Here is a 16,916-nt window from a genome sequence, read left to right on the forward strand (position 1 = left end):
TGGATTTTCAGACTCAGGAATGGATTTTGAGGCTCAGGGATTGATGGGTTTTGAGACTCAGAGATTGGGGGAATTTGTGGGTGTTTGTAGATTTTCAAACCCAATATTTGGCACAGACCTTTTACCCTACAGTTACTTACACGTTTCACTATCTGCTTAAACATTTAAAATGTTTTATAATCAAGAAAAATGATAATTCTTAAATATACAAAAGCAACAATAAAGCCTAGAAATTATGTAGGGAGCAAGATAAATAAAATAATTTAGAATTCTGTCTACTAGCCAGTGCCTTTAGTTAATGCAGACAAAAAGTATCTATCTTTACTTTAAAGACCTGATAAAATGCATTGTCTTTATACAGTCTGTTCCCAACCTATCTGCAAACAAGAATAAAGACAAGGTCTTATTTTGATTTGTTAGTGATTCCTAGAATGTGTGTTATACACATTCTCTGTGTAATATTAAACACTGAATGTCTGCTAATTCCAATTAAGATTAAGATTCCAATTAAGAGATAGCTGTCTCTTATTTATAACTGCACTGGTAGTACCAAGTTTGGATTTGTTGAGAATAATTATGCTCACAAATGGAACTGCAGAGTTCTTTGGTGAATTCCTAAAATATGTAAATCCTTAAAAGCTCCACTACCATGGAGGTAATAGTAATCATTTTCCCACATTATTGACACAGAATCTACCTAATAGCTGAAATGTGTGGTCTCACACTATGACTTCAGAGAGCAATGCCTGATTCTGATTGAGGAAATTCTGTACTCCACTGTGGACATACAACACAGAGATGATGTTGTGAGAAGGATAAACTAAAGAGCTATTGCTGTGTAGATTGCATCATGTGAGATGCTGGAAAGGAGTGGATTCACTTGTAGCAGGCAGTGTGAGGGGCATTGCCACTAGCTCTGTTCATTCTACAGCTCCATTCTATTGTCAGCTTATTGCCTTTGGGCCTAATCCTTCAATATCTCCTGGCACCACTGCCAACTCTCTATTATTAGCATCTACTGATGCAAAGATCCAAAGGAGCTTCCAATATACACATATGGTTTTTATGATGAGACCTTTAAAATAAATGAGTTAACTAAATGAGTCCAAACTCATCACCACACTAATAAAATCCCCAGGTTTACACCTCCCTCTTTGATCTGTTCTTTCCTTTGCCTCACTCTACAGTACACACATCTTTATTTTTGTTATTTGAAAAAAACTTACATTAACATACACATTAGGTTTCACTGTAGCATTTTCAAGCACAATGTGTTAGTGTGAATTCTCCCTGAATTCTTCTCCATCTGCTGTCTCACATTCTATGTTTTGATGCCTTCGCCAGATAGTTTCCTTTCTGATTTTAAGTCACATGTGCCCTTTTGGCTACATTTCATCCAGGCCTCTTTTCTTCCAACTGTGGGCTTTCTTCTAGTTTTCCAACATACAGCCTCACTTATTTCCACTTACATGCATACATACATATAAACATGATCCAAGTGAACACTTGGGATAGCAGGAAAACCTTGTATTTCTGAGTCTGGGTCATCTTAATATATTTTCCAGCTTTATTTTCCTGAAATTTTATCATTAAATTTTTACAGCTAACAGAACTGCATCGTGTATGTATCTCATATTCATTATCCATTCATCTGTTGATGAGACATCTTGGCTCGTTCTATTTCCTTTCTGTTGTGAAGAGTGTAGCATTATCACATACGCCGCAGTAGCTGTTATCTGTAACTGTGTGAATGTGTACAATTCACAAAAAGTCACAAGTTTTGGGAGGACAGTTACTAACCCACCATGTTTCTATTGATATATGTTAGTTGCTTGGATTTTTAATTAAAGAAAGAAGTAATATTTTTGGACCCCAGCATTGCCTAATACTTTGGATGAAGAGAATCCCTTCAATGAATTTTGAGTTACTCTATGTTTTTCTAAAAGTCGGAGGTATGGGAGAGCAATAGAAAACATAAAATTCTCAGTCTAAAAATATTTTACTTATAATTTCAAACATTGGAATGAAATTTCCTGGGCTAATGCTTCCTTTTCATTGCCAAACACGTTTCCAATAACTACTTGATAGAATCGTGCCACAGACTTCCATGGCTACTCCCACTGCTTTCTAAACCAGTTTTCAGACATAAGTAAGATTAGGCTCTTTAAAATGAGGTGAACCTGACACCTCCAAGTCCATCCTTTCACTGAAGATAAAACACAAAGCTCGATTATCATCGTTTTCTCTTGTACCACTTCATCTTCAGCAAGGAAATTTAGATTTCAGTTGATTTACACAACACAAAATGGGTATTTCAAGAATAGAATAGATCATCATGGAAGCCATACATACAGAATTAAAATATATTCATTTTGTTGATGACACATACAGTTGTTCATCCATTCCCTTGGTAGATGTACTCTGCTCGTGTTTGAAGTTATTTTCAAATCATAAACTTTTAGAAGTTGGGCTTCTTTGATCTCAGCTTATAATAGGCAGCTTACACTATTCAATTTTAATGTATGCACCAGTTCAAAAGAATATCCATTTGTAATCATGTTTTCTTGGCCATGGAAGGACACATTTATACAGAAACTAGAAATATAAACTGGTAATCCATTTATTTAATGCTTAATTTCTGTAAGGAATTTTCACATTTCTTTGATATTTTGTAAATATGATTTTATGTTCATATCTTACACCTGAAGAAAATTAATATTAATATAGCATAAAATAGTTCCTTCTGAACAAGTGGCATAAAACTATAAAGTGGCGCTCCCATGTGGAAACCATGAGTAAGCTTAGATTCGCTGCTGACACACAAGAAGGAATAGGATGGTATGGGGAAGAAACCTTTGCGGACAGACTGCCTGGGTTTAAAAATCACACTCTGTTAGCAATTACATCGAATTGGAACTGTGATTACTTATTCCTTTATTCAAAGAAAGGGAAGAAGAGCAGCAACCATCCAAAGGACTGTTGTGACTGTTAACGACATGAACATAGTAACTATTTTAACAAAATGCTTAATTCACAGCAATTGTACAGAATGTGTGTTTAGCTCTCAATATACAAAATTTCATTAGCTTAAAAGTTTAACCAATAAAGTCTCTATATGATTACTTGTCCTAGTGTCAGGTTGTCTAATAGAGTGCTTATTTTTAAATATTGAAGTAACATATCCTGTGTTCAAATAATTGTTTATTTTATTTAGTTCGATGCATTTTGGTGTGTTTATATAGCATATTTTCTAAGAGGAGAACTCAATCTGTCCATTCCTGTGGGAATTCACCAATTCATATATGAATCTAAAGAGAAGTTGTCATTTTTAATATATATATACATGTATATATATATATATATAACAAAAAATATCAGAAGCAGGCTTACATACCCATTGACTGGATCAACCACAATTCCTCTGGGATGGGACATTTCTCCCTCCAGCAGGGTTTTCCGGCTCTGAGACGCCTTTTCTAGCCTGGCCACATTAATGGTTTTTCTTTGACCATCATTTGTCCAGTAAAGGTTATTTCCAATCCAGTCTACTGCAATGCCTTCTACATTATCCAAATCTATAAAAATGTAAGAACAAGAAAGAAACTAATCATATAATTAAAGTCAAATGAGTTTCCATCACTAATAATCTAACAAGTGTCACAAAACAAAGAAACAAAAAAAGAACCCAAAGCAAAAAACAACTAAAATATAAGATCTTTATATCATGTTATGCTTTTTCAAAATTTTAAATTCCTTGTTATTCAAATGATAGACCATCTGTCATCAAAGGATTAAAATGCTATATGTGTTCACAACTAATCATATTCTGTTTTAACTGATTGCCAGTACATTGTAACAGAGAAAATGATGTACAGAATAGAGGAAAACACGAATTATGTGAGCAAAAGACTATGAGCACAACTGAATAAATATGAGCAGTCACTTCTAAAGTCATCTGGAAAACTTCTGAATATTTCACTTTGATAACTTCATATATTTCATATAACGTTTATGATGAAATTTGCCCCCTTCATTAATATTCAGTTCTTCTCTCCTCCACCATTTTTCAGTCTTAACTCTATGTGATTTTTCTCTATGTTGCCTGTATGTGTATTGTAAGGTCTTTCAGTAAATTTCTATAAAGTATAGGAAGCAACAAATCAGAGATACTGTAAGAATTTTAAATTTCATCTCATTCAAACGTTCTATTTTACAAAAAAGAAGTCAAATTCATGTGCTTATTACTTCTATCCAGGAAGCTACTAAACACCAAAATAACCTGATAGGTTAATTTTGCCTTATGCTTAGGAAGATTTTTAATTTTACCTGTATTGTATTGGTGCTTAATTTACCTGAGCCACTTTCCGATTCTAACATAGTGGAGAATGGTTGTTTGCTCTTTTCTATTTATCATGATCTACGGGTCAATTTCAGAATAATATTTTATTTGAAATCAATTTCAAGATAAACAAGCAAAATGGATAATCTTCTTGTTTTTAAATTTTTACTGTTGTTACCTGTCTTGTAACTTTCATATTTTCTCACACATAGCAGTCACTGCAACTCTCTAGATGGAAATTTCATTACTTGCACTGTAAATAAATCATCACATTGATCTATCTATAGAGAGAAAGCAATAATAGTGCCTGCCCTGAAGTTATAACTCAGGGTAAAATAGCTACTGCTTCTGCACTGAGGTCATAACCAGGAGTCAACCAGCTACTGTTCCTGGAGGTTGCTCACACTAGACTTACTGCATGGAACTCTAACTGTTTTCGCTGAGATAATGCAACTTCATACAGCATTTTAGCTATTATTAATTTTTGTCTTTTATAATGCTCATTCATTAATATTTTCTAATGCTTTTACCAGTGGACTTTTTCAACTGGATACAGTATATGTAGTCATTCAGGAATACATAATAGTGACAGTAAAACAAAATTTAATTCAAAGAGGCACAATTTGAAAGGAACTGGTGTCTAATTTTATCATTCAAATTTTGGAAATTAAATTATAAGAATTGATAAAGACCACAGCAGTGAACCACACTGCCTCTTACCAACTACCACAAGAACTTAACAAGCTATTTTACTGTTATTTTCTACAAAGCTTTTATACTTAGACATAAGACAGTGATTAATTCCCAAGATTCTTTTGAGGATTATATATTCATTTTCCCATTTCTTCTAAAAGTTATTTTTCAGGCTGTAATATATCCTAAAATAATGTCTAGAATGTAGTTAGCCTGTATAAATGGTGTTTTGTTACTATTATAGTCTTTTCCTTAGCCATTTAGCCTTTGTAATGAAATACTTAACATATACTGGTTTTGGAATGTTGGGGTTTTGGTTCATGCTTTTAAAAATTAAGAATTTTGATAGTGAATGTAAGTTTTCAAACAAGAAAAATCATCAAAGAACTGATATACAAAAAATGGTGGAGGTTTTTTTTTTTAGAAATTTCTGTAGGCAAAGGACATAATCAGCAAGACAAAAGGGCACCCCACATATTGGGAAAAGATATTCACTAACCCCACATCTGACAGGATAATCTCCAAAATTTACAAAGAACTCAAGAAGCAATCTACAAAACACCAACGGATCCAATTAAACAGTGGGGGACTGAACTAGAGAATTCTCAAGAGAGGTGTATAAAATGGATGAGAGACACTTGAGAAAGTGCTCAACATCATTATCCATTAGGGAAATGCAAATCAAAGCAACTATGAGAAATCATCTTATTCCTGCCAGAATGGCTAAAATCAAAACTCCAGTGACTGTGCTGGAGAGGATGTGGAGAAAGGGGAACACTCCTTCACTGAGGATGGGAGTTTCAACTCCTACAGCCACTGTGGAAATCAGTATGGATATTCCTCAGGAAAATGGGACTCAGTCTACCACAAGATCCAGCAATTCCACTCTTAGACATATACCCAAAAGATGCCCATTCACACAACAAGGACGTCTGTTCCACTATGTTCATGGTAGCATTATATGTAATAGCTAGATCCTGAAAGCAACCCAGATGCTCCACAACTGAAGAGTGGATTGAGAAAATGTGGTACATTTACATAATGGAATACTACTCAGCAGAAAAACACAATGGAATCTTGAAATTTGCAGGCAAATGGAAGGCACTAGAGGAAACCATCCTGAGTGAGGTAACTCAGACACAAAAAGAGAAACATGGTGTGTACTCACTCATATATGGATTTTAGATATGGATCAAGAGAGTCAAGAAAGCCAGTAACAGAGAGGGAGGACTGATGATCAAAGGGATTAAGACTGGGCTGGTTTAACCCCCAGAAACAGCTGACCAGACAAAGGTTAACTCTTGAATCCCAGGCATTAGCCTGGGAAGCCAGCATGGGACTGATCAAGACCCCCTGAATCTGGGTGTCATTGAAGAGGCCTAGGGAATCTATTGAGCATTGGGCAGCAGATCAGTACCCATCCCAAGTATACACACGGACTTTGGACTCCCATAGAACAATGTGAGGTGCACTCTCACCCTGAACTCTTGGGGAAGGGTCTAGGCCCTGCCCTATATGAAATGACACACTATGCACACCCCCATGGAGGGCCTCACCCTCCCTGGAGAAATGAGGGGATAACGGGGGGGGAGGGCACGGGAGGAAGGGAGGGAATGGGAGAGGGACCTGGAACTGACTTGTGAAGCAACCTTGTTTCTTATCTAAATTTAAACTGGAAAATAAAATTAAAAAAAAAAGAGAGTGTCAGCCTACAATCCCAGTGCCAATGATTTTGGGAAACAGGGGGGTTCCCAAGAGAGATTCATGATACTCCAGAGAAGTTGAATGAGGCAAGATCTCCTGAGCAGATTGGGAACATCGAGGGAGGGGAGAAGGATCCAGGAAAAAGAGAGGAGGAGAAGAGGAGGGGAGAAGAAGGCATGGGGGACCAGGAAGGTTGAGTCAAGATAAGAACAGAGGAGAGCAGGATGAGAGATACTGTAATAGATTGAGTTATTATAGGCTTGAGGAGAGAGCTGACACTGGTAAGATCTCCAGAGATCAAAAGATAACACCAACTAGAAAACCAAGTAATACTGGAGAGACTACATTAATAGCCCCTTCTTGATGATAAGGTTGATGACTACCTTATATGCCACCCTAGAACTTTCATCCAGTGACTGATGGAAGGAGAGACAGATACCCACAGCTAAACACTGAACTGAACTCCTGGAACCTAGTAGCAGAAATGGAGGAGTGATGAGCAAAAGGGTCAAGACCATGATAATGAAACCCACAAAGACAGCTGACCGGAGAAAGGGGGAGCTCTTGAATCCCAGACTGATGGCAGAGAGCTCAACAGGGAATTGATCCAGACTCCATGAATGTAGTGCCAGTGAGGAGGCCACAGAAATCACTGGGGCCTTGGGTAGTGGAGCAGTGTTTACCATGGTGTATGAATGATCTTTGGGAGCCCATTCCAAATAGAGGGATGCTCTCTCCCCTGAACACATGGAGAAGGGCCTAGGTCCTGCCCTGGATGGAATGACAAATTTTGGAGATCCCCCCCATGGAGGGCCTCACCCTCCCTGGGTAATGATGTGGAGGGATGGGGTGGGGGACTAGGGCAGGTGGTGGAGGGACAAGGGTAGGAGAGCAAGCTTGTATTGACATGTGAAGCATTCATGTGTCTAATTAAAATAAAAACATATATTGAGGGAAACAAAAGAAAACAGAAAGTCTCGTGTTAGATTCTTAGTGTGAAAACTTTGGGAAGTCATTAGACTTAGATAACTGCATAAGAATAGAACCACATGAGCGAACACGTGTGGTTTCATGAGAAGAAGAACAGAAGAGGAGTGTCTACGCTTGTATGCCTTTGAGTCTAACTTGTGGATTCCCTCTCCTCCCTTTTGGGACTTGTGTCATCAAGTAGAAGGCTTTCAGTATATATAGGTCCCTGATCTTAGAATTTCAGAACGAGTTGACTAAACCTATTTTGTCAAACTCTTATATGTAGGCCATTGTGCTTTCAGCACTGAAAACTGACTAATAGAATCTCTTATTTTAAGATATGAAGAAACGTGAAGGATATATGGAAGAAAGTATCCCATTTAGGATACTTAGGATATTTAGTATCCCAATAGGAGTAACATTCAAGTAGTGCAAACAAATTACTATGCAAATTTAAATATTGATTTAATTTCTGTGCTCCAGGTTTTTGCTTTCATACAAATATCCTATTGATGTGTATTGACATATCTTAATGACTATTGTTTAACTAGTATATTCATAATTCATTCTGTGTGTCAACTTGATTAGGTCACAGCATACAAGTATTTAGGAAAGTATCAGTCTGCCTATTGCCTTTACAGTAGACTTATTTAGATGCACTTAAATTTACGGAATTGAGTAAAAGTGGCATCCTCAATTAAGTAATCTTATCCATTGGCTTGAAACCTTTAAGAGAAGAAACTGAGTTCCTTAGAGACAGAGCGACTGTGCTTTCAGACAGGCTATGGATTTCAACTGTCCTATAAATGCATCTCTACCATGAAAATCTTACTAACCTCTGTATCATATGGTCCAACTCTCAAAATGTTCTTTTTAAATCATAATTTCAATGATTCTTTAGGAATTTCATATCCCGCACCCCAAATTCACTCGTTTCCATCCCACATGTTTGCCCTTCATCCTTGCAGCATTCCCTCCATCCAAAATAAAAATAAGCAAACAAAAATAAAAACAAATAAAAAACAGCTTCCATCTTTCTGGCCTCTCCAACACCTCTATATTCATCTTAGTAGCATGGCAACTTGCAGTGTGTCACACAGTATATCCCCTCATCCAACCAGCTTTACTTGTACATGTTCATTGCAGTGAGTCACTGCTCTTATTCCAGGTATTTGGTTTCTGATACAACAGCATCACTGGACCCTCATTGAAACTCCTTTAGGATATATTGCAATGGTCACATTCCTGAAGATCCTGTGGCTGTCATTCCACAGGACAAATCCATTCATGCTCTCCAGCAGGGTATAGCAGGGTAGACGTTAGGGTGACTCACACAAAGGTTCTGGATGTGTGTCTGGGTAATAGCTGAAGTTGTCAGTACATACCACTCAGGATGCCTGAAAAGGCAGAGTGGCCCGGCACAGCCCTCTGATTTCATCACACATGGTTCAACATAGATCCTAGCTATAGCAGGACCATGAACCCAGACATGACCCTTGGGAGCAGCTTAGACCCGGATGACACCATGACTCTGGGTGGCAGCCCAAGTCATAAAATGATTCTCTTTTCCTCTTTTTCTCATTTCTGTCATGTTGTTTCGTTATTCTAGAGAGAAAAACGTCTTCATCAAGTATGTGATCAGAAAATAATTTTACTTATTATCTTGGGAAAAGAACACTCTTCCCATTCATTCTTGTCATAGGACACACTGAAAAGGATATATTATACACAGCAAAGTAGCTTCTAATTCAGGGATTACCAGTGCTTACAAATCTTATTTTGTGATAATACACTTAGAACTCTGGATAACATCAGAGACCTGGTTGTAAATAAGGAGAAAGTCGTTCCAATGAACAACTTTCTATTACCTAATTTAGCCTTCTTATCAAGAGGGAACAGAATTGAAATCCTGCCACCTTCATAAATGCAAAATGACAGTTATTTTTAGATATTCATTTTACTTACACACCTTGGTTATAATTTATAAAAATAAAATACTCTGGAGCTTTTCACATCAATAGCAAAGTTTTCATTCTATCTTATTAGATGAAAGAGGCATCTAGCTAATGGTAGTCACTACTGCAATGTAGTTTCACAAATAGGCTTTTCAATTATATTTCCTAATACAGTTTGGGGTTTTGTGCTTGGCTATACAGATATTAAAAATACAACTGTATTGCTGCAACTCATAATTTTTCACTGAATTTTCAATGGAGAAACAGGAAGAATACATTGTGTATGACAGAAAATACAGGACACAGTAGTATGTGTTCAGTAAATGACAAATAACATTAAATTCTAAGTTTGGATTAACAACCAGAAACCAATAATCACCATATTTATAAATATTACGGCAAAGAGAAAATTTATTATCCTGTATTTTCATGTATTGCCTACCTACTAAATTAAATTAAACAAATGTATGTTTGTTTCAGAACTACATAAATATTCAGAAATAAGGGAGACAGACAAAGTGCACACATAAGTTATGTGAAAGTGTGATAGCAGAGGCAATGTACTTTGGCAGTTCATCTTGCAAAAGTCTTCATAGTCTTAATCTAAGAAAACATGTACTCACAAAAATTTGTGTTCATAGATAGCCTTTCTCAAAAGAAGCAGTGAGACAGGGACAAATTTAATAAGATTAGGAGGAAGCTTGCTATAAATTTTTCACATTAATGATGAAAGCAGCTAAAGAATGAGTAGTATGTATGATCTAACTTCAATGCTAAACAAATAGAAACCCAGGAAGTAAGTGACTTAATTTACTTAATAATCAACAAAGAAAGCTTAAAAATGGTACTAACATCTAATGTGTCTCCTCTACTTTCTATGCAAATTTGAAGACAGAATTGCAGAAGAAAAATGACCAACCAAAGCAAGAGTCAACATTTGTGTTAAAGGGAAATGCAAATTTGAAACTTTAAGTTGGAAAAACTTGTACTTAATAACTAAAGGGCTTGAACCTGGGTCTGAGACAACCAAACTGATTGTGTAAGAGGAGAGATAGGGTTTGGAGCCAGTGTCCATAGACATGTTGTTTGGCTCAAAATAAGCCCTGAGAAACACATCAAGACAAAATAGTCACATATATATAGTCTTTCTCCTGGTGTAGCTAATTGTAACACACTAAACTCTCACCAAAGGTAGATTATAATGCACCTATTATAGAAAGAAGACCACCCTTAAACAAAGGAGTTCAAAATGAAGTAATGAAGAAAAAAACTAAAGCCACTTCTGGAAAAACTAAAACCACATTTGGAAAACTATGATAAGAGTTAAAATATCTATACTCAGTGAAGGGAAAAGGCCCATGATTAACTACAAGCTGGTCATGGAAGAATGAAAACCAAAAGTGCATCCTTTAATTATTGTCTAGCAGATCCTGCCAAGGTCTATGACCAGCAACACATGCAAAATCAGCCAAGGCAGGCATGTAGCAGATGGGTCAACAGATGACTCCAGAAGTCAGAGACAAACAGGGAGTTCAGAGCATCACCATTGCCTTCATTTAGCAAACAGCATATGAATAGTACATAATCCTCTCCCTGTTTCAGCCAGCAGGACAGTCACAGAGTGAGTGAGCCCTCCATCAAGTCAAAATTTTACATGCACAGAGCATTAGCCAATCTCAGAAGAAATTCCCTCAGTCACTGTCCATTTCCATCTCTGAGTTCCTTCCTGTTACCTGCTAATACAAGAACTCTGCTTTTTAAAGCTCTTCATGTAATAAAACTCCTCTTTAAAGTCCACCCTTTGCTTTCTATGAACACATGACAAGTACCTAAGTCATTGATCCATTGAAAGTGTTATGTGACCATGAGCATTTGTACCCCACTTCTGAGATATGTCTGGCTAAGACAAGAAACCCTGAATTACATTCACGGCACCATAAAGTTAACCAAATATGACACATTACAAAATTTTAAATTCTCTTTTATGAGCATGGGTATTTAGTTTTTATTGTATGTATATTTGTGTTTCTGTATATATATGCATATATATATATATGAGGACACAATGTTGGATATCTTAAAACTGGAATTATGCTAGGTTGTGAACCATCATGAGGGGTTCTAGTAACAGAACTCGTGTTTTGAGCAAATAAGTGCTCTTAACTGCTAAGCTCCTAAAGCCTACTTTGATAACATCTTTCATCCCATTCAACTGATAAGACTAATGAGATAAAACAGATAATGAATATAGAGAAGGATGAGTTGATAAGTTTAACAGATGCCTATGGGAGAAAAGAAGCTTGAGGTCATATGTATTTTCTAATTTTTTTTATTTAAACCTAGAACAATCCTGCTCTGCAACTGTAGTGCCACATAGTTAGGAAGTAAACACAATTCTTGTCAAGTAGCAACATTCTTGAATACAATAATTGGTAATTATTTCAATTCCTTCAGTTTAGTCATGCATGCAACCTATGTATATATTCAATATCTATGTACTAATGTATTCCCAGGACTTAGAACTTGCTGGGGCAGGAAAGGTAGAATTCGGTGCATAAACACAATTGTTGCCAAAACAGGGAATAGGAGTTCAACCACTATGGGTCACATATTGGAAAGAGAGAACACTGACTTGTTGTCTTTTGACTTCCATATGGTTGCCTTGGCACATGCACACACACACACACACACACACACACACACACACACACACACACGAGCGCACACACAAAATAAATATGAATTCTAAAACTCTTTATATTTATATAATAGGATCTCAAAAATATTGGTTTAATGAATGAAGAAATGAATGAATACCTTATATTGCTTCATGAATAACTGTCTCACCTTATAGTGACATATAAGACTTTGTACAATCATTTAATCCTTGCTTGCATCACAATCTCTGTAACATGAATATCTGAACCATATTATACTGCTTTTAGCTAACTGAGAAACCACATTTAGAAGCACACTAGCCAACCAGGAATGATGGCACATGACTTTAATACCAGCACTTCTGAGCAGAGGCAGGCAAACATCTGTATTCAAGGCCATCTAGTCTACAGAATGAGTTCCAGGACATCTAGGGATACATAGGGAAACCATATTAATCTTTATATGAATGTATTAAACAGATAAGTGAAGCCCCTGGGAATAAGTAGGGGTCTTGTTAGCAATGTTTGCTTACTTCACTACACTTTTTATTTTACATTATTTTTTTTCGATAAAAGCAATGTTATTTTACATACCAAACTAAGTTCTGTCTCCTTTCTGTGTTCTCACTCTTCTCATCATCTCCCTATCCCACACCCTATCCACTCCTTAGATAGGGTGAGGCCTTCCATGGGGAATCATCCAAGTCTGTCACATCACTTGGGGCAGAACCTAGCACTCCCTCCTTATCTATGTTGATCAAGGTATCCCTCAGTAGAAAATGGGTTCCAAAAAGACAGTTAATGTACTAGGGATAAATACTGGTTCTACTACCAGAGGCCTACTGACTGCCGAGCTACCCAACTGACACCCATATTCAGGGTGCCTATTTTGGTGTCACGCAGGTTCCACAGCTAACAGTCTGGTGTATGTGAGCTCCCACTTGCTCTGGTCAGCTTTCTCTGTGGGTTTTCCCAGCATGGTCTTGACCCTTTTGCCCTCCAATTATCCTTCTCTACAACTGGACTATAGGAGTTCAGCTCAGTGTTCGCTGCAAATATGTCGGGTCCCATATGTTCCATCCTGCCTCAAGTTCACAGAGCTCAAGTAACTCCTATTGTCTCTCAGATATTAGGTTCATGGCTGTAGGATACTGTAACCTAGGAGGTAAATGACTATCTAATTAACAACAGATTTGGGCCCTGTCTGGTTTACATTCATCCTGCAGGCCAGATGATACATGCAGCTACGGAGTGTCTTTAGGTTTGAAGGAAGTAATTGTTATTTGTCCTTTATACATGACAATAGAAACCTTCTGCTATTGTCCCCACCTTTGGTTGGTTACTTGAGAGTGATTCATGAATAAACTGGGCACATTCAGTATTAGCTGAGTTGGCCCTCTGGCCCTCCTGATATGATCCTATGTCTCTGTCTTTCCTTTAATCCCTATAGCTAGCCTTCCTTTATCCACACTCCCCGACTCAGGAATGGACTGGGACTGTTCAACTGATCCAATCGCTGCCCCAAAGACACCAGTCCACAATATCCTGCTCCACAACGTGGGCCTAATACAGACAGGCTGCAAAATGAATCTCTGATTCTGGTTCTATGAACTACTGGATGAAAGTTCTGTGATGGCATTTATGATAATCATCAATCTCATTATATGGGAAGGGCATCTATTGCCTAGATTCTTAGTTGGGGTCATCCTTGTGGATTCCTGGGAATTTTCCCAGTGCCAGGTTTCTCTTACATAGCAGCATTATTAGTAATAGCCAGAGCCCGGAATGAATGTAGATGCCCCTCAACCAAAAAACAGATAAAGAAAATGTGGTACATATACACAATGAGTACCACTCAGTGGTAAAAAACAATGACATCTTTAAATTTCAAAGGCAAATGGATGGAACTAGAAGAAACCATCATGAGCGAGGTAACCAAGACACAAGACAAACATGGTATGTACTCATTCATAAATGGATATTAGACATAGAGAGACATACATAGACCCCTGAGAAGGGTAAAGGGACAAGATCTCCTGAGTAAATCTGGAGTGTTGGGGAAGAGGGGAGGTAGGAGATAAGGGGAGAATGGGAGGAAGGAGGAGAATTTGAGGGAATAGAGTGGTCCAGTGAGGGAAGGACAAAGTAGGAGAGCAAAGAAAGAGATACCTTAAATTATTTTTTACTTTTAACTATATGTGTACTTGTAGGTCTGTATGTCGATTTGGACTCATGAGCACAATTCTCACAGAGGTCAGGGCAGGATATTGAATCCCTTTGAACTAGAATTACAGGTAGATATAGGCTTCCCAATCTGAGTGTGGGGAACCATTCTTGTTTTTGTTTTTTTTTGCATGAGTTGTATTAAATGTAAATTGGTGAGGTATTTCTCTAGCACCTATCTACTTATTCTTATATGTAATTTTTACCATCTTACCTCTAGGCAAATTCCTTGTATTCATTTTTAGTTCACTTTTTTATTCTCTATATCTTTCACTCCCTATAAACAAGACCAAGAGGCTATTCTATCTACAACTCAATTATCTCATAGTATCTCTCAAAGTACTCTGCTCTCTAGGTTACCTTAGTACTAGACCTGCAGTCTATTCCAAATGCTATTTTTTGAATTGTAGAATTTCCTGAAGTATAGGCATATCAACTTCTCATTATTTTCCCTGCAGAGTAGGATGACAAAAAGCATGAAAAATACAAATATCCCTAGCATCACACAACAGTTATTACCCTGTTAAATATTTGCAATGAAAAATAAATTTACAAAAGGATGAAAACAGAATAAATTTTGTGGAAGGAAAGAATGATCATGGGATGATGGATGTCATTCCTCATGGGGATAGACTCATAAATACAGAAATTATTAAAAAGCACTCTCCAAAATATAACAACATTTAAATATCCCTCCCCCACAAACATCCTGAGAGAATAGTAATTATAAAAGCTTAATCAAATTGCATAATTGAATAGCATTAATTTTATTAGATTTATAGTTGCAAATATTTTCTCCAATCTCTAAATATATAATTCAAGGGCCTGATGCATTGGTTTGCTTTCTGTTGCTGTGATAATCTAATCTGACTGAAAAATACTTGGAGAGGAAAGGGTTTATTTGGCTTAAACTTCTGTGTCACTGTCGTTGGATAATAGGACAGGAGGTTTTAAAGCAGGTCTCAAGGTGGAAACCATTTTGCAACTTTGTTCACTGGATTGTTATTGAGGCTTGCTCAGCTTGCTTTCTTATGCAACTCAGGACCACATGACCAGGGGTGGGCACTATGTACAGTGGACTCTAACATCCATCATTAATCAAGAAAATGCTCCAAAGACATGATGCTCTTTTCCCATGCTACTCTAGTTGGTGTTAAATGGACAAAAACTAAGAAGCAAAGCTAGATAGATCTCTCAGAAAGTAAAATGTTTGCTCTGGAGACGTGGAAACATGAGTTATATCCCCAACACTTTTGTAAAAGTCCAAGCGTTGTGGTACATGCTTATATTTACAGTACTCTTAAGGCAAAGCCAGGAGAATCCTTATGGCTTCCTGACCAATCATCCCAGCCTAATATGTGAACTTCAATTCCAGTGAATGTTCCTATCTCAAGAAACGAGTTACAGATATGAAGAATGACAACAGAACTTGACCAGTAACTTCCTCATGAATGCATACATGCATGATCATGCATGGTCTCAAAGAAACTTTCATAAAACTTAATTCAACATTTCATATTCGTAATATTTTAGAGTAAGTGATTTATGGCCTACTATCTTGTTGTCTCACTGCATCTGAGCTTTATAATACCCAAGTAAGTTTCAAATGAAAGATATAGGAAAATACGGGATTTTCTTATATCTCATTAAATTAATCATAATTTTTTCTTACAGATGTGAAGAAGGTCATATCCTTGTGTTCTCTCAGCTTTATAAATTACTATGCCATTGAAGATCTCCTTGTGCCTGTGTAGAAACACCATCCACAAATGCTGGTGAAGTTTTCTAACACGATCTGTTGTAATGTATGCCATATTATTGTTTTCTGTTACACATACTCTTACTATTTTTTGTCTAGGTTATACTTTATATTTGTACTCACCAATGTATAATTTTGAAATTTATACTTCTAGATTTTATCCTGCCTTAAAAATTACACCACAACTTAATATTATAAGGTAATACTTCCCTTAAATTTTACCCTTTTGTGTTATTTAGATTTAGGATGAGGAATAATTTAAGAAGAAATACTCAGAAAATTTTTATGACCCCAAATAGAGGCATCCCAGTGCCATCTCTGAATGTTTCTGGAGGGTATAATTAATGTCTGGCATGTGTACTTGAATGGATTCAGCTAGTTATTAAAATGCTTTAGAGATTACCTTCAACCTTCCCATACTTTCTCCTCTTGTTTCTATTAATATCAATATATATTTTTAGGACAAGAGGTTTCTCTTTTAACTTTTTTCAAGTTTAATGCACCATTGCAATTCCAGGCTGTGTTTTCTGTTTTTCTGCCAGTCTTTGCCATCAACATTCTAGATTTAGATTGGTCAAAACTCCATATATATATATATTGATTTGCTTGCTCACCCT

The 16,916-nt window shown here is 36.8% G+C and overlaps 1 protein-coding gene across 6 annotated transcripts in view; it reads right to left on the reverse strand.

The window, feature by feature from the left end:
- The window catches only part of Lrp1b (LDL receptor related protein 1B), a 1,890,041-nt gene that overhangs the window by 805,613 nt on the left and 1,067,512 nt on the right, over positions 1-16,916 (reverse strand). For all 6 annotated transcript variants that reach the window (XM_040745299.1, XM_040745298.1, XM_040745301.1 and 3 more), the window contains exon 12: positions 3,395-3,575. In XM_040745299.1, coding sequence (XP_040601233.1) covers positions 3,395-3,575 — 181 coding nt within the window. The remainder of the gene's footprint in view (positions 1-3,394; positions 3,576-16,916) is intronic.

This window comes from Mesocricetus auratus, unplaced genomic scaffold (assembly GCF_017639785.1).
Source record: "Mesocricetus auratus isolate SY011 unplaced genomic scaffold, BCM_Maur_2.0 Super-Scaffold_100004, whole genome shotgun sequence".
Taxonomy (NCBI): Eukaryota; Metazoa; Chordata; class Mammalia; order Rodentia; family Cricetidae; genus Mesocricetus; species Mesocricetus auratus.